The following is a 24,564-nucleotide window of genomic DNA, read 5'->3' as shown; positions in this document are numbered from 1 at the left end:
CGTTGTGGGTCCTTCTAGTTGTGGCATGTGGGACGCTGCCTCAGCGTGGTTTGATGAGCAGTGCCATATCAGTGCCCAGGATTCGAACCAACGAAACACTGGGCCGCCTGCAGCGGAAAGTGTGAACTTAACCACTCGGCCACGGGGCCAGCCCCAGGACATTTTCTTTTTAAGCATAAACTACTATAAATGCAACATATGGATGAATGTCAAACACATCGTGCCGAGAAAAAGTAGCCAGAAACGAAAGGGCTCGTCTTGCCTGATTCTATTTACATGAGGGTCGAGAAGGACCGAAGCCAATCAATGATGGAGAAGCCAGAACAGAGGTTAGCCTGGGGGTGGGGGCTGATGACGGGTGAGGGGCACAAGGGAACTTTCTGGGGCGCTGGGAGCGTTCTGTATTTTGACTTGGGTGGTGTTACATGGGTGTGTCATATGTAAAAATACATCAAGTTGTTCACTTGAGATTTGTACACTTTGCTGTAAATAATCCCTATAAAAAGGAATAAAATGGCTCCAGCAGCGGTAGCATCAGCCACATATGGAGCCATACGTTAGCACCGTACATGTGTCATCTCCAACTTGCGAGGTGGCATCAGGAGTCCTACCTAATGGGTAAAAAGCCTGAAGCTTCATATTCCACGAGCACAGAGTTAGGACATGGTGGAGCAGGTTTGCAACCCGTTTCACAGCTGGAAAGGCCGGCTGGTCCGCCAGCACACAGTAGGCTCACCATCTTTTCTAAGTTGAACGATAACTGTCCGGTTGCTGGAGTGTGCCCCGCCCTGTTCGTGAATTCTTTGTCCCTGGTGACAAACTGGCCCAGACGTGGTCCCTGCACCCCCCACCTAGAGGCCCCCTGCCCTTCCGTCTTCACCAGGAAACAGAAGCCTGGAGCCCTGCAGGATGGAATGGAAGTCCTCCTGCTCACCCCGCCCAGCCCCTCCACTCAATAAGACGTCTACAATCTGTCCCTTGGCCTCCGGCAGGAAGAAGTTAGATGGTGAGCGAATGAGGCCCAAAGAGCCCTCAGGTGACAAGCAGGCACTATATAACCAAACAACTGTAATAGGCTGATGTGTATCTTGTGGGACGTGCGCAGTTAATAAAGTATTAACATGAAGACTGGATTGCTTCTCCCGCCAAGCAGGCAGAGTGAGATTAGCAAGGAAGGAGGCGTGGAGTGCTCCCCGGGGAGGAGGGAGCCCTGAAGACTCTCCTTTGTGAGCCGGGCCTCCTGTGCCTTGCAGAATAAATGCACTCTGCCACGGGTGGCCATAAAAGAACTTTCTCCTAGGATTCTGGCATCACGAGATAGAAATAGTTTCCAGAGGTCAGAAAAGATGCTCTGATGGAGTGAGTTGATCCATTTCAGCGGTAAAGAAGTTTGAGTGGAAGTCGGGCGTTAGGCACAACTGGTGCTGGCCAATGTAGAGGGAGAATCTCTCATCAATCTACCTTCTCAGCTGCAGACGGCTGGTCCTGATTTGGATGTTCTCTCTGTCTCCCATGCCTGGGATCCGCGCACATCCGTACCTTCTAGAAGTTGTTTTCCTCCCTTTTCTGCAGGATTTCTCAACATTGGTACTATTAACATTTGGGGCCCGAGCATTCTTGGCTGTGGGGGACCAGCCTCTGCAGTGTAGGACGTTTGGCAGCATCCTTGACCTGTACCTGATAGACGCCAAGTAGCAAACCCCGCACCAGTTGTGACAACCAAAAATGTCTCCAGATCTTGCCAAATGTCCCCTGGGGGCAAAAATCGCCCCTGGTTGAGACCACTCTGCTTTATTGGGCTATTTCTAACAGCTGCTAGAGTAGAGATGCAAAATCTCCCTGGACCAGGAAGGCTGCTACCCTGATGGGCGAGCTGCCCGGCTTGAAGAGTCAGAACTCAGGGCTTCGATTCTGCGAAATGAGCCCATTGCCTAATTTCTCAGTGGGAAAACTCTGTCACATGAGTTTATTTAAAACGGACGCAGATCTGGAGCGTGAAGCCACACTTCCTTCGCATCATCTCTTAAAATAATAGGTTGAAGGAAACAGAATCGTTACTGAGCAAATTCCCTCTGCAAATTTCCAGGCCCCTTGGTATCAAAGTAAGGAAACCCAATCTAGTGCGGGTTGCCTTTTTGAGAGAAAAATAAAAGACCAAAAAATTAAGGATTCCTTTATTGTGCCTTTAGCTTCTGAGCCCAGAAATTAATTCCTATACGCTAAAGGACTTCTGTGTTTATGAGGCATTATTATTTAATGTGGGCCTATTTTAAATTGTAATTTTTTTCATTAAGTTGCCTCGTTTTACTGATTAAGACCAGTTTATAACCTAGCCTAGACTGGGTTCTAGTAATAACTATTTTTCTTTTAAAATATTCCTTAATAACCTTTCATCCATATTTTAAATTTTATTCTGAGTCGGAGAGGCCTTCCTGTTGCTCACCAATCTGTGCTCGTGATTCTGAGTGATGCTGGAGGAGGCAGGGCTGCCAGGCCCCCATGCGCCCTGCTTCAGAAATCTCCGTAGAGGAATGAAAACAGCATCGGCTACTGACTTCTCGGCCTCTGTGCTCCTGAGGCTTATCTGAAACAGCCCACAGAAAATGGGCCGTCGCCCCCAAGCTTTCTAGCAAACTCCTTAAAGCAGTCTTGCTGGGAGAAGAGGATCGAGGGCACAGAGAAGGGGGGTGGCGAGGCAGAGGAGTGACGGCCAGGCTCTCCATGTCAGCACTGTCCCCACGTGCCAGGCACTGCATTAAGCTCTTTGCCTGACCATCCCTGCGTCTGCCTCCTCGACCTTGCCCAGCCCTGAGAGGTGAGGATAATTATCTCCATTGGGCAGAGCTGGAAACTGAGGCTCGGAGCAATGAAACGGCTTACCCAGGATCACAGGGCTGGCCTGTGGCAGAGTCAGAAGTTGTCCCCAGGTCTGTCTGGTTCCCAAGCCCAAGGTCATAACCTCTTGGCACCAGTGGTCCCTGACAAACCTCATACAAAGAAGGAGGCCAACTTTTCCTATCACTTATCTGCTTTTCAGATCTCTTTCCCCTCTATTTGCTTATCTTAGCATCACCACTGCCTTGAGAAATAAGTACTATGAGCCCCTTTTTCAGATGAGAGATGGGGAGGGCCTTGACCTCTTGTCCATGGGAGAATGAGGGCTCTACCCAGATCCTTGGCTTCAAGCTCTGGGGCTGTTGCCTTTTCTTCTTGCTACTGCCTGTGGGTTTCCCATTGTTGGCTGCACAGCCAGCCCTGATCCGGGGGCCCTGGCCCCAGGGAGGGAACTGCAGAGATGGTCGTGGCTGGTCAGGGCATCTCACGGGCATCCCGCATCGCATCACTCTCTCATCCTCTTCCCTCCCAGCAGTGCCAGCTGTTTCTTGGATGCTGGACTGACCCAGGGATAAGGAAATGGTGATTCCCCTCACCTGCCCTCAAGGACACGGAAAATTCCAGAGGGTGACAGCAGGCTGTCAGATAAAAGACGGTCGGAGACAAGACAGTGGTGTGGTAGAAGGGTCACAGAACTATGCTTCAGGAGACCTGGGTCCTGGTCTTAAATTGCCTGTTAATTGTCTCTATGACCTTGGCCAAGCCCCTTCCCTTCTGTGGGTCTCAGTTTACCCATCTGTATAAGAAAGGGTTTCAACTCCAGATCACGAAGCCCATTTCCCCCTGATACTCTGTGATGAGCAATCCAACTCCGTGACAGTGTAGCTGGATCCACTGATTAATTTTGTTGCTTATTCATTTATCTACCTGTTCACTTTTTTCACCAAGGCTCTACTGAGCACCTACTATGCGGTATGTTAGTGGAAGGTATCAGTAGAAAGCTGCCTTAACAAAGCACCCCAAAAGCTCAGCGACTTAACATAACAACCTTTTATTGCTCACTCATCTCACTGTCCATGGGGAACCGTGGGAGGACATTGCTCGCTGCTGTCATTCAAGTACCCAGGTTCTTTCCATCTTATGGCTCTGCCCTCCTCCCAGTCCTCAGAGCCGTCTCCATCCAGGTGGCAGATGGAGAGAAGGTGTGTGGAGGAGGACGGCATGGGAGGGTTCTAGGGCCAGGCCTGGAAACCATATTCCCCTGGCTAGGATTGAGCCACATGGCCCCCCAAACAGCAAGGGAGGCTGAGAAATGTGGTCTGGCTGAGTACTTGGGAGGAAACGGAAGTGGGGTTTGGGGAGCACACATACAGCACAGAGCAGGCGCTTTGTGTAAGACAGAAGGAAGACAGCTTCAGACCCCAGGTGAGGGAGCCTGGGACAAGCAGAAGAATATGAGGGTCCAGATGGGGACGTGATTGGCAGGTCCAGCATCTGCATCCTGCAGGCACCTATGCCCTTAGCCTATTGTCAACCGGTGACGTGCTGCCTCCTGCAGCTTTTCCCCGATCACTTCACCTTCCCTTGCAGACATCTCAGAGGCAGGAGGACTGACTGAACACGTCCTGCTCTTCTCTGGCCTCAGTGTCTCCCATCCATAAACTGGGAAGAAAAACGACCCACGCTGGCTCTCCAGGGAACCAAAGATGCATCAGGTGTCTGCAAAGGACCACAGAACAGTCTTCCCAAACCTTCTTATTAATAGTATAGCCACATCATTATCAATAATGAAACACAAATTAATAATAAATAAACAAACTGAAGATAAATAATACATATGTCATGAATAATACATTAACACTACAAGGCTTTTGAGTATCTATTGCCTCTGACAGAGGGGAATTTGATTAGCTGGCTAGAGATCACAGAGGGGGAGTATTTCAGAGGAGCCTGAGAGGCTGGGACAGGGGACAGGCTCCCAAAAGCAGCAGGCACGTCTCTCTGTAACGGCTGCAAAATGTTTGAGGTCCCTGGTGACCCAGAGCTGAGCTGACCTTCTGCTGGGGGAGGTGAGAGCCAGGAGTGAGGGTGGGCCCCCCTCCCCCGTTAGGTGTTCTTCCATGGCCCAAATTTAGGGAGGGAAATTCATAGCTCAATAAGGCAAGAAACATCCAGCCCCGAGAGAAATGGACGTGCTGACTGTGGCTAGGCCAGCTGAAGCTATCTGTAGAATTTACTCGTTCATCCATGGATTCATTCATTCACTCATTTATTCAATAAATATGCCTTCAGTGCCAACAGTGCGGCCAGCAGCGTGCTGAGCGCTAAGAATGCAGTTACTAACATGTGATTTGGCCCTCCAGGGGCTCACGGTCCATGGTGGTGGCACACAGACTGGTAAAAAGCGGGGTGTAACCACACAATGTGTTACAGCTACAGTAGATGCTATGAGAGTGGTGCTCATCCAGGTTTGGGGGAGCTGGGTGTGGAGTATGTGAAGCTGGGGTCTGTGTCAGGAACGGCCTCTGGGGTAAAGCATGCCTCAGCTAAGATCTGAAGGGTATGTCAGAGCGAGGGTGGTAAAGTGATGGTAGGTGTTCCGGGCAGAAGGTTGGCAGGTGCACAGACCCAACAGCCGGACATCATTCAGGATGCCTGAGGCTCAGCACGCAAAAGGCAGAGAGGACAAGAGATGAGCTGAGGAGGAGGCAGGCCGTGGGTGTGAGGGGAGGGGTGTGGACTTCATCCCAAAGGAAGCGGGGAGACCAAGAAGGATTTGACTCCAGGGTGTGACATTGTACACTGGACTGCAGCGTCATCCACACTGGTCCAGGGCTACACGGCTCACCAAGACCTGCCACATGTGGGGTTCGTGTGTTAATTCATTCATTACTTCATTCGTGCGGGACACAGCCTGAGCACCCGCCGTGTGCCAGCCCACATCCAGGGAGCTAGAGATGCACACACCAGCTCCCTCACCTTAAGAAGCCCCCGTGACGGTGGAGACACACGCAAGAACCATATGTTATATTATAATGCAATGTGGATGGGCTGTGATTGAGATGTTTACAAGGGGCTGTGAGCGCAGAAGCGGGAGTTGCAGACTCATATAAATCAAGGAAGGAGTGACTGTTGCATTGAAGCTGGAAGGATGTGAGCCAATTTCTCTAGGTGAGCTCAGAGGAGAAGGGCATTCCGGGGAGAAGAAACAGCGCAGGCTCCAAGAGGGACCTGAGGGGGTCTGGAAGGGCTGGTGGGTGGGTTGTGAGGGGCACAAACACATACTAGACTGATTGAGTCTGAGCAGCCGAGAGAGGCAAGGTCCTTAGGGGCTGCGTTGGCCGTGGCAGAGTCTGAATTTGATCCCGAATTGGAAGGCAATGGGGTGGGGAAATTGAATGGCATTAACCAGACAGCCGGCGTCATCACATTTGCTTTTTAGAAATATCGTCGAGGCTCCAGTGTGGTGGGTACACTGGAGGAAGAAGGTGGAGACTGGAGACCAGCAAGCTGGCGGTCCAGGGTCCGGAGAGGGACTGTAAGGGCCCAAACCAAGGCGGGATTGGTGTGGGGCAGAGAGAGTTTTGAGAGCTATTTGAGAGGAAGAATTGATCCATCTTAGAGACAGATGAGCTGTTAGCTTCCCCACTTGGCTCACAGGCTTTCTTTTCTTAAAAGGCCCCCTCCACCCCCGGCCCCACCTCTCACCCCGGTTTCTGCCAACAAGGAGGCGACGGCTGGGAGTGCCTGTTAACCCAGCATGGAAGGGCGTATTTCACAGAACCCTCGTACCTGCCTGAAAGATGTGGTTGCCGTAATTGGTTTGTTGTAATGATATTTATTAAGATAGTAATTACACGGCGCAGTGAGCCCAGGGAGGCTGCCAGGAGCGCTACGCTGTGGTACTTATCGTCATGAGGTGGGGTGACTCTTTTCTTCGTGAGTGCTGGTGCATGGAGCTCCTGTTACCACGTGGGGATAAATCCCAAACCCACAGAAGGGGGAGGGTGGCACGAGGAATTTACGTGACCCTGACGCCCACGGTCCACCCCAGAGGGGCCTTAAATCCAGTTGGTGGGGCTGCTGCCACGGCCTGACTGTCTGCCCCAGGTCAAGTCTTGGTGTGGTCCAAGCTGGTTCTCCGAGGGAAGAAGGTCCTTGAGTTCCCGGCACCACTTCTGCACTTGCGGACACAGAAGAGAGTGAGACCCTGTTCCTGCCCTCAGGGAGCTCCCAGTCTGATGGCAGCCACAGCCCCTGCCCTTTGATAGAAAGATGGTTGCCTATTGTTTTTGATTCTTCTCTAGTTGCTTTGTATCAATAAGTGATGCTTGGGCCACCCAAGACAGGCACTACTGGGCCAAGGAAACTGTCCAGAGCCAAGTCCAGAGGATGGTACTGCAGGGCTGAAATGGAACAAATGCACCGATCCAGCCTCAGATCTCTTGCAGCCCCAGGAGAGTTCAGACACATCTTCCTGGCCTTCCCAGCATCCTCTGCTGCTTTGAATCTGAAAATGGCCTCGACTGTCAGCTATTCTGCTGCCCCCTGTGGTGGTGTTGTGTCCTGCTGGTCTCACCTGGTGTCTGACCCCACTGCATCTGAGCAAGATTTCTTGTGTATCTCCAGGCACCTAAGCCCCCTACCCACCCCTGTGTTCAGCTTCTCCACTTGGAAGGAAGGGGCAGGGGGCTCCTGTGGGATGGCGGAAGAGTACTGGCTTCAAAATCAAAGGACCCGCCTGCCAAGCCTGGTTCTGTGTGTTGGTGAGGAAGTCATTCTGAATCTCTGAGCCCCAGTCTCCTCACCTCGAAAATGGGGACACTCCCACAGGGTTGCTATGGTGATCAATGAGATAGTAATTACAGAGATCCTTTGAAAATTGCCAAGCGCTGATCAAATATTTATTTGCTCACTTTTTCATTCATTCAGTACATCTTTGTTGAGCTCCTATTAAGTGCCAGGCACTGTTCTAGTTTCCAGGGATAAAGGAGTGATTAAAAACACAAAGTCAAGGAATTCTGGTTATCGTGACACGGAGCAAAGGCAGCCTGCGTTTGTCTTCTGCTAATTCAACTATAAGACCTGGACAGAATGTGTGGACTCCTATTTGAAAAGCCTGAAATGTAAATACTAGCAGGCAGTTTGGGGAATAACACCAGCATTCAACTTACAACTGAGGGAATTAATATAAACAAGACCTGGAATCTCATAAAGTAGCACCTAAAATGTGCGAGATACAAATGAAAATTGCTCGACATACAAAGAACCAGGAAAATCTCAATTCACATGGGGAGAGACAATAAATGGACTCCAAGGATGAGAGGGCGCCTCTGTTGGAATTATCTGACATTAAAGTAGATATCATAAACATGCTTGGACAAGTAATCGCAAATAGTCTTAAAACAAATACTAAAAAAGAAAGCCTCAGCAAAGAAATAGAAGGTGTAAAGAAGAACCAAATGGAAATTTTAGAACTGAAAAATGCAAAAACTGAAATAAAAAACTCACTGGATAGACTCAGTAGCAGGATTGAAATGATGGAGGAAAGAGTCAGTGAACCTGAAGATAGATCAGTAGAAATTATCCAATCTGAACACCAAGAAAAAAATCGAAACACACACGGTCTCTGCTCTCAGGGAACTTACACTCTAGTTGGATGTATGTGAGGGGTTATCAACAGACAATAAACAAATAAATATGTATCAGGCAGTAATAAATGTTTAAAAAAGAATAAAGCAGGGTAAAGAGTTAGAGAATGACTGGGATGCTATTTCCTATGGGATAGTTAGAAAAGACCACTCCAAATAGGTGACATTTGAGCAGAGAAAGAATTGAGGGGTTGAGCCATGTGGGTATCTGGGAAAGATTGTTCTGGAAGGTGGGAGCAGCTAGTGCAAAGGCCCTGAGGTGAGGCTATGCTTGCAGTGCTCAGGGTTCAGCAGGGTTCATTGCGTGTGGGTGGAGTGAATGAGGGAGACAGTGAGGGGAGATGAAATCAGGGAGGCGGGCGGGGGCAACAAGTTAGGAGGCATTGCAGTAGACCAGCAACAAACGAGGCTGGCTGGGCCCAGGGAGGCGGCCATGGAGGGGTGAGGGAGTTGGATCCAGGATACACTTTCTAGAGTCTGCAGGCCTTGTGGGTGCTCCCTGAGCTCAGGAGAGAGGGGGGGAAACATCTCTTCAGGCTTGGATCTGTTCACTGAGATGCCTGAAGACATCCACATGGTGCAGGGGGCAGCAACATGGCGCCCCATCGTGGCAGGGGTTCTTACTGAGCCTGCTGCAAGGTGTCCGGTTACCTCTGTCGGCAGCAAGGCTCCTGGGAGGAGAGAGGGAGACAGACCCCAGCTCAGCACTGTGTTCCCAGGAGAATCAGGATGCTGTACAGGATGCAGCATAGCTCCATCCCCTGACGCTGAGCCTGCCCGTCCTGGCAGTCGCCCACCGTTTCCTGCTCCAGGGCCCTGCCATATGGTGGGTCAGTAGCTGCTGCTACCTGTGGTTTCTGCTGTCTCTGTTCACAGCTTCTGCTGCCTGTATGGTCCAGCTCTAGCCACTGCACTCTCTGCTGACTCTCTCCTTATGTCCTATATCCTACCATCTCTGATGGGGCATCTACTCACCACCTGGGGCTAGCATCCTCTGTTGGGTGAGTTCTCCTGCCTGGCCTCCATGAGAGGCCGCTGGAGACACCAAGGTGCCTGAACACCGGTCCAAGCAGATGTGGTCAGAGAGGCAGTTTCAGAAGGACCTGAGGTCATGGGGACCCTCGGCTTGGGCGCCTAGGACAAGGCCCACAGGGAGGAGGTGCTTCCAGGAGGGTCCTGCTGGGAACCCCACCCGCTCTCATTATGGAACGGTCCGGGCAGTGGGCGGGGTTATGTCTTTCCTTCCTTCAACGCGTGCTGGGATGCAGGCGCTGTTCTAGGCACGTGGTAACACGGCACACAGAAGCGGTTCATGGCCTTGTGCAGTGGTGACTGTACATGGAAAACATCATCACAAGTAACGCTCAGTGTCCTCAGGGGTAGGCGAGGGGAGGGATGCTTTGGGGACAATGATAGTCAGGGAGTCCGGGAGAGTTTTCTTGAGGAAGTGAGATGTCCACTAATCCTTGAAGGATGAGCAGCAGTTACTCAAGCAAAGAGTGAGGGCTTGGGACCAAGGGGACAGCCCATGCTGGGGCCCAGGGTGGGAGAGAATGCTGCCCCGAGGGAGAGGCAGGAGGCAGCAGACCCTGTTCGGGGGTGAGAGCCGGGAGGTGCCGGAGGTGCTGGAGAGCTCGGCCCAGGCTGGGTCACCCCAGGGAGGATTGGCAATGTTTTCTCTGGAGCAATGAGAAGCCCTGAGGTGTTTTAGAAAAATCCCTCTGGCTGCTGGTGGAGGGTGACTGAAGGGCGTGAACGGATGCAGGAAGTCTGGGACAAATCCTGATCCCACAAGGTACCTCCCTAACCACAGCCACCGCTGCCCACGGAGCCCCCACAGAGAGTCAGGAACCAGGGAGAAGGTTAGCATCCACTCACTGGTCCTTACAGCTGGTTGAGGGAGGTGTGGTTGCTCTGACTGTTGAAACAGGTGGAGGTTTAAGAGACCTCCCAGGGCCGGCCGCGGGCTAGGGTGCGATTACAGTTAGGGTGACCAGTTTGTTCCAGTTCGCCTGTTTTAGCATTGAAAGCCCTCATCCAAGGAAACCCCTTGGTCCCAGGAAGATTGAGACTTCTGGTCACCCTGAGACGGTTGATGTCCCTTTCATTACGTCAAGGCGGGCCCGTACCCCTCCCATGGAAACCCTCGCTGACTCCCATCCACCAGCGGGCCAGACGTGAGCCGGGTGTCTAGAAACGCCCCCTGTGAGCTGGGAAAGGGGCGAGGAGCGATGCTGGGATATTGCGAGGCGAGTTTCCGGATAGAGGAGCTATTTATCATCACCTCATTGGGAGGGCGCGTGGCTCCTATATATTGCCTGCAATTTTGCTAAATGTGTCTTAACAGGAGTGGCGTAAGTGCTGTCAGAGATAGAGGGGAGAGTGATGCTGCCGGTCGGGATAATGAACTGCTTAGTTAAGATGAATCCGTCTCTGCTCCTGATCCTGCTCCTCGATACCGCACCTGGGGGGGGGCTCGAGCATCCAGGCTGATTGCCGGCAAATTTAATGCCGAGAAAGACAGAGCCCCGTCTGTAGCTGGCGGCTGATTAATTGGGGGATTCGCTTCTCGGAGAAATGGCATTAAGTCGTACCAGGAACGAAGGTGGCAAGATTCAGGCTCAGTTAACATCTGACATGAGATTGATTGGAGCTGGAAGGCCCTAAAAGTCCAGTTCACCCCTCATTTTAGAGACGAGGAAACTGAGGCCCAGAGAGAGGGACCACCTGCCTGAGGTCCCAGCACACAGACCTCTTGTGCTCTTTCCACTGTACTCACTGCTTCCCGGCTGGTGGATGAGCCCATCTCCCCTACCCCTGCCTGTTCAGCTGCCCCTCCCCCACCAGGCTTGCCGGGGTCCCGACAGCAGGGGGTCTTCTTGGCTCTTCTCTCTCTGGTTTTCTGTCCTCTGCCTTGCAGGGACAATTCCGCTTGGGTCTCCTGGCTCTGATCCCAGGCCAGGTGGGACACCTGGCTGGTCATCTCTGAATCTTCTATTCCCTGACCAGCTTCTAGTTGTCAGACCCCACCCTTCCCACCTCTATTCCGGACCGTCCTTCCTCAACTGACCGTGGGAGGTGGGAGGGAGGAGAGGTCTGGGGGCCGGGAAGCGTGGGGCCGCTTCACCCTGCTCAGGGCGCCCACCTGTGAGGGCGGGGCACATGGCGAACCACACCCTAGGGTGTGCTTCACGGCGTTGGACCCTGTGACTGTTCCCACGTCCACATTACACACGGGGAAACTGAGTCCCACGGAGGCCACACAACTTGCCCAGGTCACTACTGAGTGGTAGAGGGAGGAACTTGAACCGGATAACTGACTTCAGATTTGTTGGAGGCGTGTGGGTGGGAGAAGCAAGGAAGGCGAGGCAGGGAATTTTCAGAGAAAGAACAGGAATTCGAAAGATGATGGAATTTTGTGAAATAGGAGCTGGAGGAATGTCAGTCGGACCTGGAGGAGAACTTTTCCATTTTTCTTTTGCAAAGAACTCCTTGGCCACGAACCCCTGCTGGCCCCTCTCCTGTGTGTGTCTGTGTCTGGGAAGGTGAGTTCTCACCTGGGAGCCAGGTGTTGACCGCCACTGAGGCAATTCTCGCCTGGCACATCTGTCAGAAAATCGCCCTGCCTCCCGCCTTCCCCCTTCCTACCCCGCCAGCAGTCCTGCCTCCAGACCTGAGGCTCAGAGCCCACACGTGGCCTGAGGCTTGTCCTGGCCTCGGATAGGAAAGGCCCGGGGAGCCTGCAGCTCATTGCAAGGCTCTGATCTCCAGCCCTGAGGGGCCGTGGGGTCTCCCCTCTGCCCACCATCCCTCACTCGGGCCTGATCTCACCCCCAGACCTGTCTGCTTGCAGTCTGCTTGGCTCGGTGTGCAGCTCCAGGTCTGCTCCTCAAGCCCCTGCCTCGGCTCCCGGGCCCCGTCTGAGAGCCAGGCCTCAGATGAAGATGCAGTCAATGGAGAGGCGAATGCGGGGACTAGCCCCAAATTCCCATGTGACCTCTGCAAGTCACATGACTGCTCCGGGTGGTAGCAAACGGTAGTGGAAAGAGATTGGCTTCGGCATCTGACAGATCTGGATTTAAGTCCTGGCTTTGCTGCTTACATGGGGGTGGTATTGAGCAGGGCGCTGCGCTGCCCTGCACGGCCGTTCCTCCTCTGTGACTGAGAAGCATTCAAGGGGGCCGTGAGGAGGAGGCTGCCTGCATGCACGAGCGCTCAAAAAGGAGCACACGTGTTCTTATGTTCCTGCCCTAGCGGTATTAACAGAACCCGCGTTCCAGGAGAGGCAGGTGTGCAAACAGACAATTAGGCTCCAGTGGGACACACACTGCAAGGGCAGCATCTTACGCGGCGTGCACAGGTTGTTGTGGGAGCTGATGGAAAACTGGGAGCGAAAGTGCTGGGAACACTAGAAAGTGCCACGTGCCCAGGAAGGAGGGTCTAGTCCTCAGAGCCGAGGCCTCCTGCCCGCTCTGCAGCCCGGAGGCCCCTCCGTCAACTCCAGAGGGGCTGAGAAGAGGAGGACCCCCAGCTCGGAGCATTCCACTCCCATCCCCACCCTCTGTGGCTCCAGCTAGGGGACCTGGGGAATGGGACCCATAGTCACTTCTGCCTCAGCTGAGGAAGACGTGTCCTGATGTTCTTCTAAAGGACTCTAGCAGGGTGGGGACTAGGGGGAGGCAAGCGGGACTCAGGGTCCTGCAGCGGGAGTCAGCGCCCCCTTACATTTGGCGCCCTAGGCATCTTACTTGCCTCACTCTCGCCCCAGCCCAGGTTCCGGTCTTTCAAGATGCTCAGCCAAACCCGGGCTCCAGAGTGTACAAAGTTATGAAAAAATGTCCCACCGTGGCCCAAGTTTGGAGCATCACACAGCGCTCTGAACACAGTCCAGCTTCAGGGCCTTTGCACGTGTGGTGTCCTCTATGTGGAATGCTCTCCTTCTAGATGCCCACGTGGCTCACACTTTCCTTTATTCTGGCCTCCTCAGAGAGGCCTCCCAGACCAGCCTGTCCAGAGCAGCCCTGATTTATTTTTCTTCATTACACTATCGTCACCTGACATAGCTCCCATCCTTTGTTTATTTGATTATCGTCTCCTCTGCTGGAAGATCAGCTCCACAACGGTGGACTTGCCTATTCTCACTGTTGCATCCCCACTGCCTAGAACAGTGCCTGGTCCTGAACAAAAGCTCAATAAATATTTTTTACGCATGAAGGCAGGACAGGAAGAAGGAAGGAGAGAAAGGTTCTGAGAAGTCTCAAAGGGAAGGAACGTGTTTAATTTTGTTTAGCCCAATATTTCTCACATTTAGCTGATAACAGAAGCCTTGTTGCCTGAAACGCTTATTAGAAGCTCCCTATTCTGTACACACTCTGGGAAAAGCTGTCTCAGATGTCAGAACCACCCACTCATGCACCCACCTTCTAATTCTCCTCCTCCTGTGTCCCAGGGACCCCTCTCTCAGATGTGCAGTGGGCTGCTCCCTGCTCTCACCCGGGCAGGCCCCTGTGCATCCCGTCGCCTTAGACATCTGCTATACCTGTGGTGCCCCTAACACTGTCACCAGTTCCCAGCGCTCCAGCCATCCCTGCCAACCCCCACCGCTCTCACACGTGTAATTCCCCCATGGCTTGCCAACAAACGGTGACCCCACAAGCTGGCACCTCCATCCCCCCTGCCCGCCTCCCATGCCGGCACCATCTGCACCCACCGTGGACTGGCCGGAAGATTGATGCCTCTGAGAGAGTGTCCTTCCTGTCTCCTTCCGGGGGCGGCCCTTCTCTGGTCTTGAGCTCCTCAGCCATCTGGACTGATGATGCCCACTCTTAGCTGTACCTTCAAAGGTGAGATCCCCCAGAGAGGGCAGCTCCACTGGAAAAGTGAGCCAGGGGCTCAGCCCAAAGCTGGGACCGGGTCCTAGACTCCTGCCATGGCCCCCCAGTAACACACCGCCTCCTCCCCAGGGCTGGACGTGAAATGTCTGCTGGCTCTTTCCTCCTCTCCCATCATTAAAGAGGCTGTACAGAGCGTGGGGGTCAAAATGGAACAGAAGGTCTGGGTTTGAACCCAAGCTCTGCCACTTACAGCTGTGTGCTCTTGGCAGGTTGCTTCACCTCTCTGTTTCTCCATGGAAAGTGAGGATAATATTTATTCCTCTCCCAGGATTGTCGTGCCAGTTGCATGAGTGAGTGTGTCTTAAGCACTGAGCCCAGCGGTGGCCTCAGAGTGGGCGCCATGGAAACAGGAGCCCTTGTTACCATTTCACACTCGGCTTGGCCTGCCTCAGGGTCCTCTCTCGATGGGGTTCATCCCCTTGTGGGTGGCCTCCTTGTTTGTCGTGGCTTGGGACCCAGCTGGGCTGGGGACTTCCCTGGTCAGCCAGGCTGGGCCAGGTTTCCCCTTTCCCCTCCCACAGCCCCCCACCTCCCTCCTACATCACCCTGGCCCACTGAGTGTGAACATGTGGTGAACCTGTCCCCCCACTGTGCGCTCCTGGAGAATGGGATGATGTTCAAGCCACCCTGCTTCCTGGATCCCAGCCCGGGGCCTGCTCAGAGCAGGTGGCAGCAAACTTTGGGGCTGAATGAGTGAGGAAAGGACACAGAAGGTTTGCCTGTCCAGTTAGCTCCAGTTGCTGCTCTCATGGACCACTTGGGCTCCCTGCACACCTGTCCTCTGGCCTAAGTTAGAGGCTGCCTAGGGGCAAGCCCCATTCCTTACCCCTCACCTGGGCACTGGGACCTGAAGCTCGGACCACGCAGGTCGAGTCTGACTCCAGCTTCCAAATTGATGCTTCCAAGGTTGATTCTTATTTGTTTTGGTTTTTTTTCTGGAGTGTTGTAACCATTAAGTTCCAGGCAGGGGTCAGGCCCCTGGGCTCGATCCGCTCAGGTTGCCTGTACAATTGAAATCCCCGAACCCATCCTGGCTAGTTTTCTCATTAAGACGATCGGACTGGATTGATCCATTAGATCAATGGCTGGACATCAGCTGGTGGGAAACAAAACAATGAGCCTGGACAATCGGCTCAAGAATGAGCTCCCCTGACGAGCTGCAGTGGGCGCCCCGCCCCTTGGGCTGGGGTTCTGGAGGCAGAGGAGTGGGTCGGAGGCCTGGCCAGGCTGGACTTTGGTGTGGAGGTAGCAGTGCTCCCCAGGGGTGGCTGCAGGGCAAGAGTCCCAGCTCCTGGGGGCTGGGAGGTTTTCCCAGGGGCAGCTGGGGGCGAGCGGCATCATCTGGGCATTGCAGAGGTTTGAGACCCCTTTCCAGGCAGCTGGCCCACCCTTCCCCTCTCCCTCCACTACCATCACCACCGCCATGGCCAAGGGGGGAACTACGTCTCCCTCTGGGTGGCAGGGTGTGTGTGATGGGAGATTTGGGGGCTCAGGAAGCAAACAACAGTATCTCAGGGTTCTCTTCCCTTCTTCTCTCCGGGAGTAATTTGGTTATGAGGCTGGGAGTGGAGGGGTCTGGGCACCTGGAACGCCATATCCCAATGTGGGCTTCACGCGACCCTGGCTGCGTAGGCTCCTGGTGGGGTTTGAGGGATGGCCAAGGGGCCGATGGTCAGGGAGGTTTGGAAACACTAGCTCAAAGGCATTTCAGTGAGTTCCTTTCCTGCAGGGCTTACTCACCCACGAATGTTGCGACTCTCTAAAGGGGGGATGGAGGGGCCCTGTTTGACCACAGGCCCGTTTCTCTGGGATATCCTGTAGAAATACATCGGGGCACTTCCTCCAAGTGCCAGCAGGTCCTATTTTCATGGGAAAATTCCTCCCAAGAAATGTTTTCAGGTTGGAGGGCTCCGTGGGAGCCAAAGAGCTTCCCAGAGAGGCAGACGTCAATGGGAAGGAAGAAGAGGTCAATGGAGCCCCACTCAGGCCCACAGTCACCCATCACGCAGACTACCGCGTGAACAGCACCCCCCACGGTTGCATCCACTCTCTCCCCCACCCCGCCCCGGTCAGCCCCACCCTGCTCCTGATCAGCTCGTGCCCTCACTGTCCCTTTCTCCTTTCTTCCACAGCCTACTTGACTGTCAACATTGAGCCCCTCCCACCCGTGGTGGCCGGAGACGCCGTGACCTTGAAGTGTAACTTCAAGACGGATGGTCGCATGCGTGAGATCGTGTGGTACCGGGTAAGCTGCTGCCACTGTCCCCTCTGCGCCCACAGCCAGGGCTGAGGGTGAAGTCCCCAGACCACCTCTGGAGACCCTCACAGGCTTGGCTATGGCCTCAGCCCTAACCCAGCCCCCAGCTGCCCTGTGCCCTCTGCCGGGTCCCTGTCTTCTGCCGAAACCTCCTCAAAGTCCGCTTTGCCCAGCCTTGTGTTCTGCCCTCAGAATCTATCTTGTTCTTTGTGTCCCTGACGTGACCCTGTGCTCAGAAAGCCCCACTAGTACCAAGTATGAGTCACTAAGGTCTCTGCGGACCCTACAGCAGTGTCCCATCGAAGGAATGTGGAAGGATGGCATTTTGGGTGTAGTCTTTGAGTCGTGTTTTTGGTAGGGGAGAGAGAAGGACAGGACAGCCTCCCACCTTCTTCAAAACCAGATTACGGAGAAAGCCTGCCTCCTATTCTATTTCGTATAGGGCTAGTCCTGGCCTGACACCCTGAGTTTAGGGCTGAGGTGCGATGTTGTTAGAGATGTGCAGATGCCCACCTGCCCAGGTCCCAAGTGTTGGCAATAGGATGACCAGCTGTGGGTCTTAGGCACAAGCGTTGGCCTTTTCAGCCGCTGATGGAAACCTTCGTGTGTCTGGACCGAGCATCCCAGCCTGGTCTCCCTTTGCCACAAGGGAGTGGAAGGTGGCCAGGCTCAGAAGAAGGTCCAGTTGTCACTGACGTTCTTCTTGCAATCCTGTGCTCAAGTCTGCACAGCACAAGGTACCGCCGTGTGGGGAATGGGGTAGGCGGAGAGCTCCCCTTCCCTGATGTAAAACAGGGGCTGGCAAGATTATTCTGAGAGGCCCAGATAGTAAATATTTCCCTCTCTGGGGACCATATGCTCCTGTGGCAACTACTCAGCTCTCCTGTTGTAGGTGGGAAAACAGCCACAGACAGTGTGTCAGAGGAAGGGCGTGGCCGGGTTCCAGTAAAACTTTATTCATGGGTGCCGAAACTCAAATCTCCTATAATTTTTATGTGTCGCAAAATGTTCTTCTTCCTTATTTTTTTCAACCGTTAGAAAAGGTGAAACATCATCCTTGGCTCGTAGGTCGTACAAAACCAGGCTGTGGGCTGATTGGTCCACTGGCCATGGTTTGCCAACCCCTGATCGAAAACAACACTTCTCTAACCCTTGCAAGCTGCGTCCCCCTTTCTTCAGACGAAACCAATAGATGACGCAGTCAAACGGAGCTGCTCTGGATGGGGGTGGAGGAGAGGGGTGGGGGACGGGGCGGGCACAGCCTCGTGATCCTGGCACTGACTCCTTTGCTCCTTCATGCTGTACCACATCCACGTGCTGTGCATGGAAACCCGGGGTCACAGGGCCGCGCTGGGGCACACTCACCATTCGCAGGTTTGGCTCAGAGCTGCACTCCTCAATCTCCTTCTCGCTCTTGGTCCAGACTTACTTTAAACACCCTGTCCTTGCTGTTGTCTTGCATTCTTGGTCTTGGGGTCATCATTTGCTGGTTGTCGTGGCTATTTCATTGGCTGTGACCTGAGCTCCTTTTAACCCAAATCTTTGTCCTCCATCTTAGTATGGTAGCCCCTCCCCCTTGGAATCAGCTCTAAGGTCCTCCACCCCAGCTCTTGTGGCAGTGTGCGACCCCGCAGGTGTGGACCTAACATTTGGCACCCCGCGGGGCCCCAGCTTTAAATGAGGTTTCTATCCTGGATAGATCAGCGGGCCTGGAGGAAGTCAAGGCATATGTTAAATAGTGCCACAAACTGAATCCTAAGAGACGTATTTACATGATATGGGAACTGCTTGGCTGACACACGCTGTGAGCCTCTCATTAGCACCTGGCAGGAGGACGGGGCTGAAGTAACTCCAGCTCACTGCTGACGATGCGGCCGCGTCTCCCTCTACCATCCGTAGATGGGATGGGAGTGAGGGGTGGTGAAGGGCGTGCCCCGCTGGCAGAGAGAAATATGGGGACCCAACAGTAACAGTGAGTGGGGGTGAAGGTGGGAGGGAGCTTGGAGACGGGAAAATGCTGGTGGCACTTCATTGCCTTCCCAGCCCTTGGAGCAAATATTCTCTCCCGTGTTTGAAATCGAATGTTACCGCATCCGTGGTAAAAATCTTTCTGCAGAGGTGGCTGCCAGGCAATGCCAGTGCCAGGTCTAGATAGGAAACCAGGAGCAGGCCTCCATGTGGTCAACGCTGTGCTCTCTGAAGATGGGGGACAGGGCTGGGGCAGGAGGACAGTGCCAGGCTTCCAATTCAGAGGGACACTTTCCCTCCCTTTTCTACCCCGGAAGCTGAGAACTCCCCTTCAGCCGCCCACCCCATCTCTCTCCATCTTAGCCTGCCATCACATTGATTGCTTTAAAACTCAGCTAGTACATCTCTTAGGGTGTCAGGCCCTGCATAACGGGCCATGGAAGGCTGCACTAATTAATTTATTTTATTTCATTTCACATCCTTTGACTGAGGGCTTCTGGAGCGGGGGTATGCAGATGTATGCAAATTACATGCAAATTGCCCACCAGAGCCAAATACTTGGGTCTTTTTGCTTCTGTAGCTGGACTGAGGGAGCAGCTCAGCTGACTTGGGGCTCTCCTTGGGACCTGGGGAGCCTCGCGTGCCTGTCTATGGGCAGGAGGGAATTCCTGGGAAGTGACTCCATGCTGCCAGTTCTCTCTTTGCCTGCTGTCACTCTGTTCTTCCCTCCCCATCGCCTCTTTTCCCAAGGAGCCAGCTGAACGGAGAGAGATAAGCACTTACCAAGATGGGGGCTCCTGAAGCCAAGGCTGGGGCAGGGCTTCTGGAGGGGGTGGGAGAAGCAGCTACGGGAGCCCCAGGTTCCTTTCTCAGTCAGAGCCCCCTCTCCGCAAGACTAACCCCCTAGCTTCATCTCCCCATCTCTGTGTCCCCATGGCCGCCCCCCAAACAAGGAGCTGCCAGCATTGTTTTCTGTATGTGTGCTGGCGTCCCCGCTTCCTTCACCCATCCTCCGTGAATGAGCTCACAGAGCCTGGCTTGGAAGGAGATGAATAGGGTACACAGGCCCAGCCAGGGCTGTGTCTCCAATCCATTTAGAAGGGAAAAGCAGGGCATTGTGATGAGGCTGCCTCTGCCCGTTCAGCCCAGGGGGCACAAAATGGCCCAAAACCTGTGTAAAGCGCAGCGGCCGCCCCTCTGGTCCCAAAGACATCATCTTAGCAGTGGGGTCATCCTGAGCTTTTGGAAACTAGTGAATGGACTGGATTCTTTGGATAGATTGGGGGAGCTGATGAAATCGTCTGAAGCCAAGGGGATCACCCCTTGGGGTTAACGAGACCTCTGGCTGGACATTTAGGAAGGTCTTGCCTTGTGGATCCCTTAGGGGTGAGGTGGGGACCGGTGCTGGGAGGAGCTGGCCAGGCCTGTGCCTTGGACACTCTGCCACTGGGTCTGGCCAACTTGCAGAAGAAGATGCCAAAACTAGAGAAAAGGCTCAAGAAAGTATATGTGATCCGAGCCCCAGGGTCCGTGCTGTCCGATATGGCAGCCACTAGTCACATGTGGCTATTTAAATTTAATTAAATCCAATTAAAATAACAATCCTTCTCCTCAGTCAGACTAACCACTTTTCAGGAGCTCACTGGCCACCCATAGTTAGTGGTACCATATTGGGCAGAGTACCGGGCATAGAACATCCCTGCCATCCCAGAAAGTTCTACTGGGCGGCCTGCTATAGGTATTTGAAAGTTTTTTCTGTGGCCTCTGGAATATACTGTGCTTTCCTGACAAGGAATATCGGGGACCTCTCACCGAGCCAGCTTTCCAGGCAAACTCACTCTAAAGTGAATTTCAGAAAAACAAATTTTATTTGTTTTGTAACCTGCCATTGTTAGATTGTGGGGGGTGGGAGGTTGGAAAGGCGTCATCATTCTCAAAAGGCTTTTTTGAAAACATAGAGAAGATGTCAAGAGATTTGCCAGGCCCCTAAGATGCTGGGTATCATAGTTGTCTATCGAAGGCCAGTTCAACTCCAGGATGCCTCACAGCCTTTTTACCTTCTCCCCATATTCTCCTCACTCCTGCCTGGGTTTCTCTCACCAGATTTGAGTTTCCAAGGCTCCATCTTCACAGCTCAGGCACATAGCTTTCTTTTTTTTCCCGGAAATACATAGTGGCTAATAGAGTAGAGGTGCAATTCCACACTTGGCCAGTAGGAAGCTGTCGTCTAACAACCAAACTACCCTAGCGTCAAACTCAGGACGTAGTTCTAGAAAATGAATGATAAATAATATCCTTTAGTTAATAATTTCTGTGCATTTACGCCTACAACTGGGGGCTCATTTAGTAATGCTGCTAATACTAATGTGGGTGGTTAACATCACTGAGCCTTTACTCAGGCTGGGCGCTGGGTCAAATGCTTTATGTACAAGGCTACATTGCATTTCATGTTGGCACTCTGAGGTGGCTGCTATTGTTAAGCTTCTTTTTCAGATGAAGAAACTGAGGCCATCCAAAGAGACTATGTCTCAGCTCATTTTGCCTTCTTTGACTTCTCCAGAAAGTTCTAGACACTCTCTCCTCCGTGATTCCCCTTTGTGAGTCTCTGCTGCAGCTCTTACCTCATCGTGTCGAAACGCCTGTCTGTCCAGTGGGCCGTGAGCATCTCAAGCACGAAAGCTGCATCTTTTCCTTGCTGTATCTGCAACGCCTACTGCAGAGTCACCCCAGTGAATGCTTAAGTGAACGAACAGGAGAGCTGTGAACACAAACGCGTGCGCATGTTTTGACAGGTGGGGCTGCATAGCCCACTTCTGTCTCAGGTGGGCATGTGCGCACAGCTGATGGTATCTGTCTGTTTGTGGGGGAGTGAGGGTCTCTGTATACTCAGGGGGCTTGGTGAAGTGTGGAGAAACAGGAACATTTCTTGTTAGGGGACACTGACTAAACTCATTTAGTTGGAGGTCACCTGCCCAGCAGACAAAGCCAGAGGTCTGTGTATATCATAGAAATCCATTAACAGCCACAGAGAATCATGGGAATTTAACTTTTCACAGCAGTTTTTATCATCTCTTCTTTGTTTTGCGTCTTTCCTTCGCAATTTGTTCCCAAGAGCTGCGCTGGGCCCAGGTTACAAGGCCACAGAAAAGAGAGCCACGGAGTGAGATAGAGAGAGAAGAGATCTACAGACAGTGATAACGCCCCTACTTTAAGGAGCCCCTTATCTCGCCTCTTTCACCTTGCGGGGCACGTGAGCCTCGTGCTTGTTTGTGGTGTAGATGCCTCTATGATGCCGCCTGGCTGGGGGGAGCTCCCCCTTGGGGCCTCTGCAGTGAGGGTTTAAGGCTGCTCTGGACCATTAGAGAAAGGATTGACCCAGAGGCTGGGAGGGGTAAGGGAGAAAGAGAGGGCTTAGGCATCAGAATACCTGTCTATGAGTTTGGAGTATGTGCCTTGGGCAGTGACCTAACCCTTCTGCGTTTAAAAACCTCATGTGAAATCGGACAGGACAACACCGACATCGTAGACTGACGTGAGACGTCTGCAACCCAACAAGCCATGTCTGGCTCACTGTGGCACCTGTTCCATAAATGGTAGCCATTGGCCGGTCATGTCTCTTGGTACTTAAGGGACCCAGAAAGGGGAAACTACAAAACAAGAGTGGAAGTTGTTTGGGAAGATCACCAACATCAGATTCCTTGAATTTCATCCTACGTTCCCAAGGCGGACAGGCAGAGACAACACTTTAAGCCGGTACACTCTTTGTTCCTGTGTGGTTATGCTGGTGAACTCACTGGATTTCAGTTCCTGGAAATATCGTCACATGGCTAAGCCGTTTCAGTGGATCTTAGCTCTCTCTGAAGCAAGGAGTTCTTTCAAAATGGTTTACTGGCATTGGCTCTCTCTTAGTCGCAGTCCTTGACAATCTTTTCTTGTCTGAAACAAAAGAGAAAGTGATGATCATAAGGGGACATTACAGTCCAGTGGCGTCATAAGGCTAAGAAGGCAGGTATACTCTTGGTGATGAGCAGAGACCGGGGCCCACGTCCTGGAGAACTGGGCTGGACCGACCCTTTCACCCCTCTGGCTTCGAGCCCAGCCTGGAAACCACTCACGCTGGCCGCTCCTTGTTACTCTCCTAGGTCCACGTCCTGATTGTGAGCTCACAGATCTTACAGCTTCAAGATCTGGAGGAGGAAGGGAGTGAGGAAAACAAGAGACCTTGGCACAGAGGTCCACTCTGGTCCAAGCTGCCTCGTCGAGGCCTCCATCCTCTGCCCCTGGCCTCGCAAGGGGGCAGACACTCTCTGATGAGGAATATCCCATGCCCAGTCTCGTCACAGCAGACACGTAAGAGGAAAGAGAGAACCCGAGAGAGAGGGCCCATGAAAGGCAAGCTGATTGTGGGATAAATGTAATGACACGTAAAGAGGAAATCAGAACCAGTTTCCAAGTCTAGTTCCGTTGCGATGCTTTTACTCCACCCTCCGCCTTAGGTCGTGTCCATCCCAGACCCACGTATCACACAGCTCCTCCTTCTGGGGGTGGAGTAACGGGAGAAACCTTGGGCTCCCCTCAGAGATCAGAGTGTGGATCGCAAGTATTGTGGCCCCGATCCTTGGTCTTCAATGGAACTTTGGTTGTAAAGGGTCAGGAGTTGCCCGCTCTGACTGCCCCTTACCGTTTCCAGAGGCGCCCGTAGAAACATACTGATGGCTGAGCCTCATTCTACAGTTATCGAACCAGAATCTCCAGGATCAGACCTCAGGGCATTTGTACTTCTAACGAGCTCTCCGGGTGATTGTACAGCACTTGGCCCAGCCAGGGACCACGTTCTGGTATTTGGGGGACTCTGACAGAGGGAGCTGCTCCATTCATTCATTCAACATCAATTCAGCACCTAGGTACTGAGCTGGATGGTCGTAGGCACTGGGGGCCCATCAAGGAAGATCCCAAAATCTCGTGGTTTACCTTGGGGGAGGAGCTAAACAGATGAGCAAGAAAAAGACCAGGTAATGATGAGGGCGGTGCCTGTAACTAACACAGGCTGATGGGCTAGGAAGGGATGGTCAGGAAATACTCTCATTTAAGCCGAGATCTCAAAGGCAACGAGGAACCTGCCATGCCAAGGGCAGGAGATGGAGCACCCCAGGCAGAGAGAGGAGCCAACGCAAAGGGCCCATGTTGGGAACAAGCTTTGCATGTTCAAAGAACCAAAAGAGAGCACCCTGCGTGGCTGGAATGTAGCCAGGGAGGGGGAGAGTGAAGAGAGGAAGCGAGACAGATGGGGAGGACCGCTCACGCCGGGCCTTGTGCTCCGGGGACCTGGGGCTCTGGCGTCACTCTAAGGGCAGCAGGGGATTGTGGAGGGTTTTCAGCAGGGGCGTCACAGGATCTGGTTGACTTTATTAAAAGGTCACTTGAGGGTGGAGAATGGGCTGTAGGAGAGGCAAGACTGGAAGCAGAGACCACCCTGGAGGTTATCGTAACAGTTCAGGCGGGAGGCAACAGTGGCTTGGGTGAGGAGCAGGAGGCGGTAGTGGAGATGACGGGAGGGCAAAGAATTCTGCTGTGACTTGCGGCAGCTTCTGAAGGGCTTGCTAACACTGGGAGGGATGAGGGGACGGAAGACTCAGGACGACTCTTGCCTTTCAGGCTTGAGCAGCCAGGTGTGGGGGGACGACGCTGTTTCCTGAGACTGGGAGGGAGGCGGGAGGAGAATGGCGGGAGGGATCCTCTGTCAGTCATGGGAGGTTTCGGGTGCCTCTCAGACATGGCGAGGGAGCTGTCAGAGCAGCAGCAGAGGCTGCAAGTCTGGAATTCTGGGCAGAGGTCAGGCCTGGAGATTTATACCTGGGGGTCATCCGAGTATGTGGATCTAAAGCCACAGGCCTGGATGCGATGACCTGGGCAGGGCGGCAAGAGAAAGGCACCCAGTGCTCGACCCTGGGGCACTCAA

General features: G+C 53.2%; 1 protein-coding gene across 5 annotated transcripts in view; it reads left to right on the top strand.

Annotated features, from left to right (window-relative positions):
* Positions 1 to 24,564, top strand: part of IGSF21 (immunoglobin superfamily member 21) — a 240,438-nt gene that overhangs the window by 86,386 nt on the left and 129,488 nt on the right. For all 5 annotated transcript variants that reach the window (XM_070510910.1, XM_070510911.1, XM_070510915.1 and 2 more), the window contains exon 2: positions 16,513 to 16,625. In XM_070510910.1, coding sequence (XP_070367011.1) covers positions 16,602 to 16,625 — 24 coding nt within the window. In that variant the 5' untranslated portion in view covers positions 16,513 to 16,601. The remainder of the gene's footprint in view (positions 1 to 16,512; positions 16,626 to 24,564) is intronic.

This window comes from Equus asinus, chromosome 5, assembly GCF_041296235.1.
Source record: "Equus asinus isolate D_3611 breed Donkey chromosome 5, EquAss-T2T_v2, whole genome shotgun sequence".
Taxonomy (NCBI): domain Eukaryota; kingdom Metazoa; phylum Chordata; class Mammalia; order Perissodactyla; family Equidae; genus Equus; species Equus asinus.
This window is presented reverse-complemented; position numbering and strand designations above follow the sequence as displayed.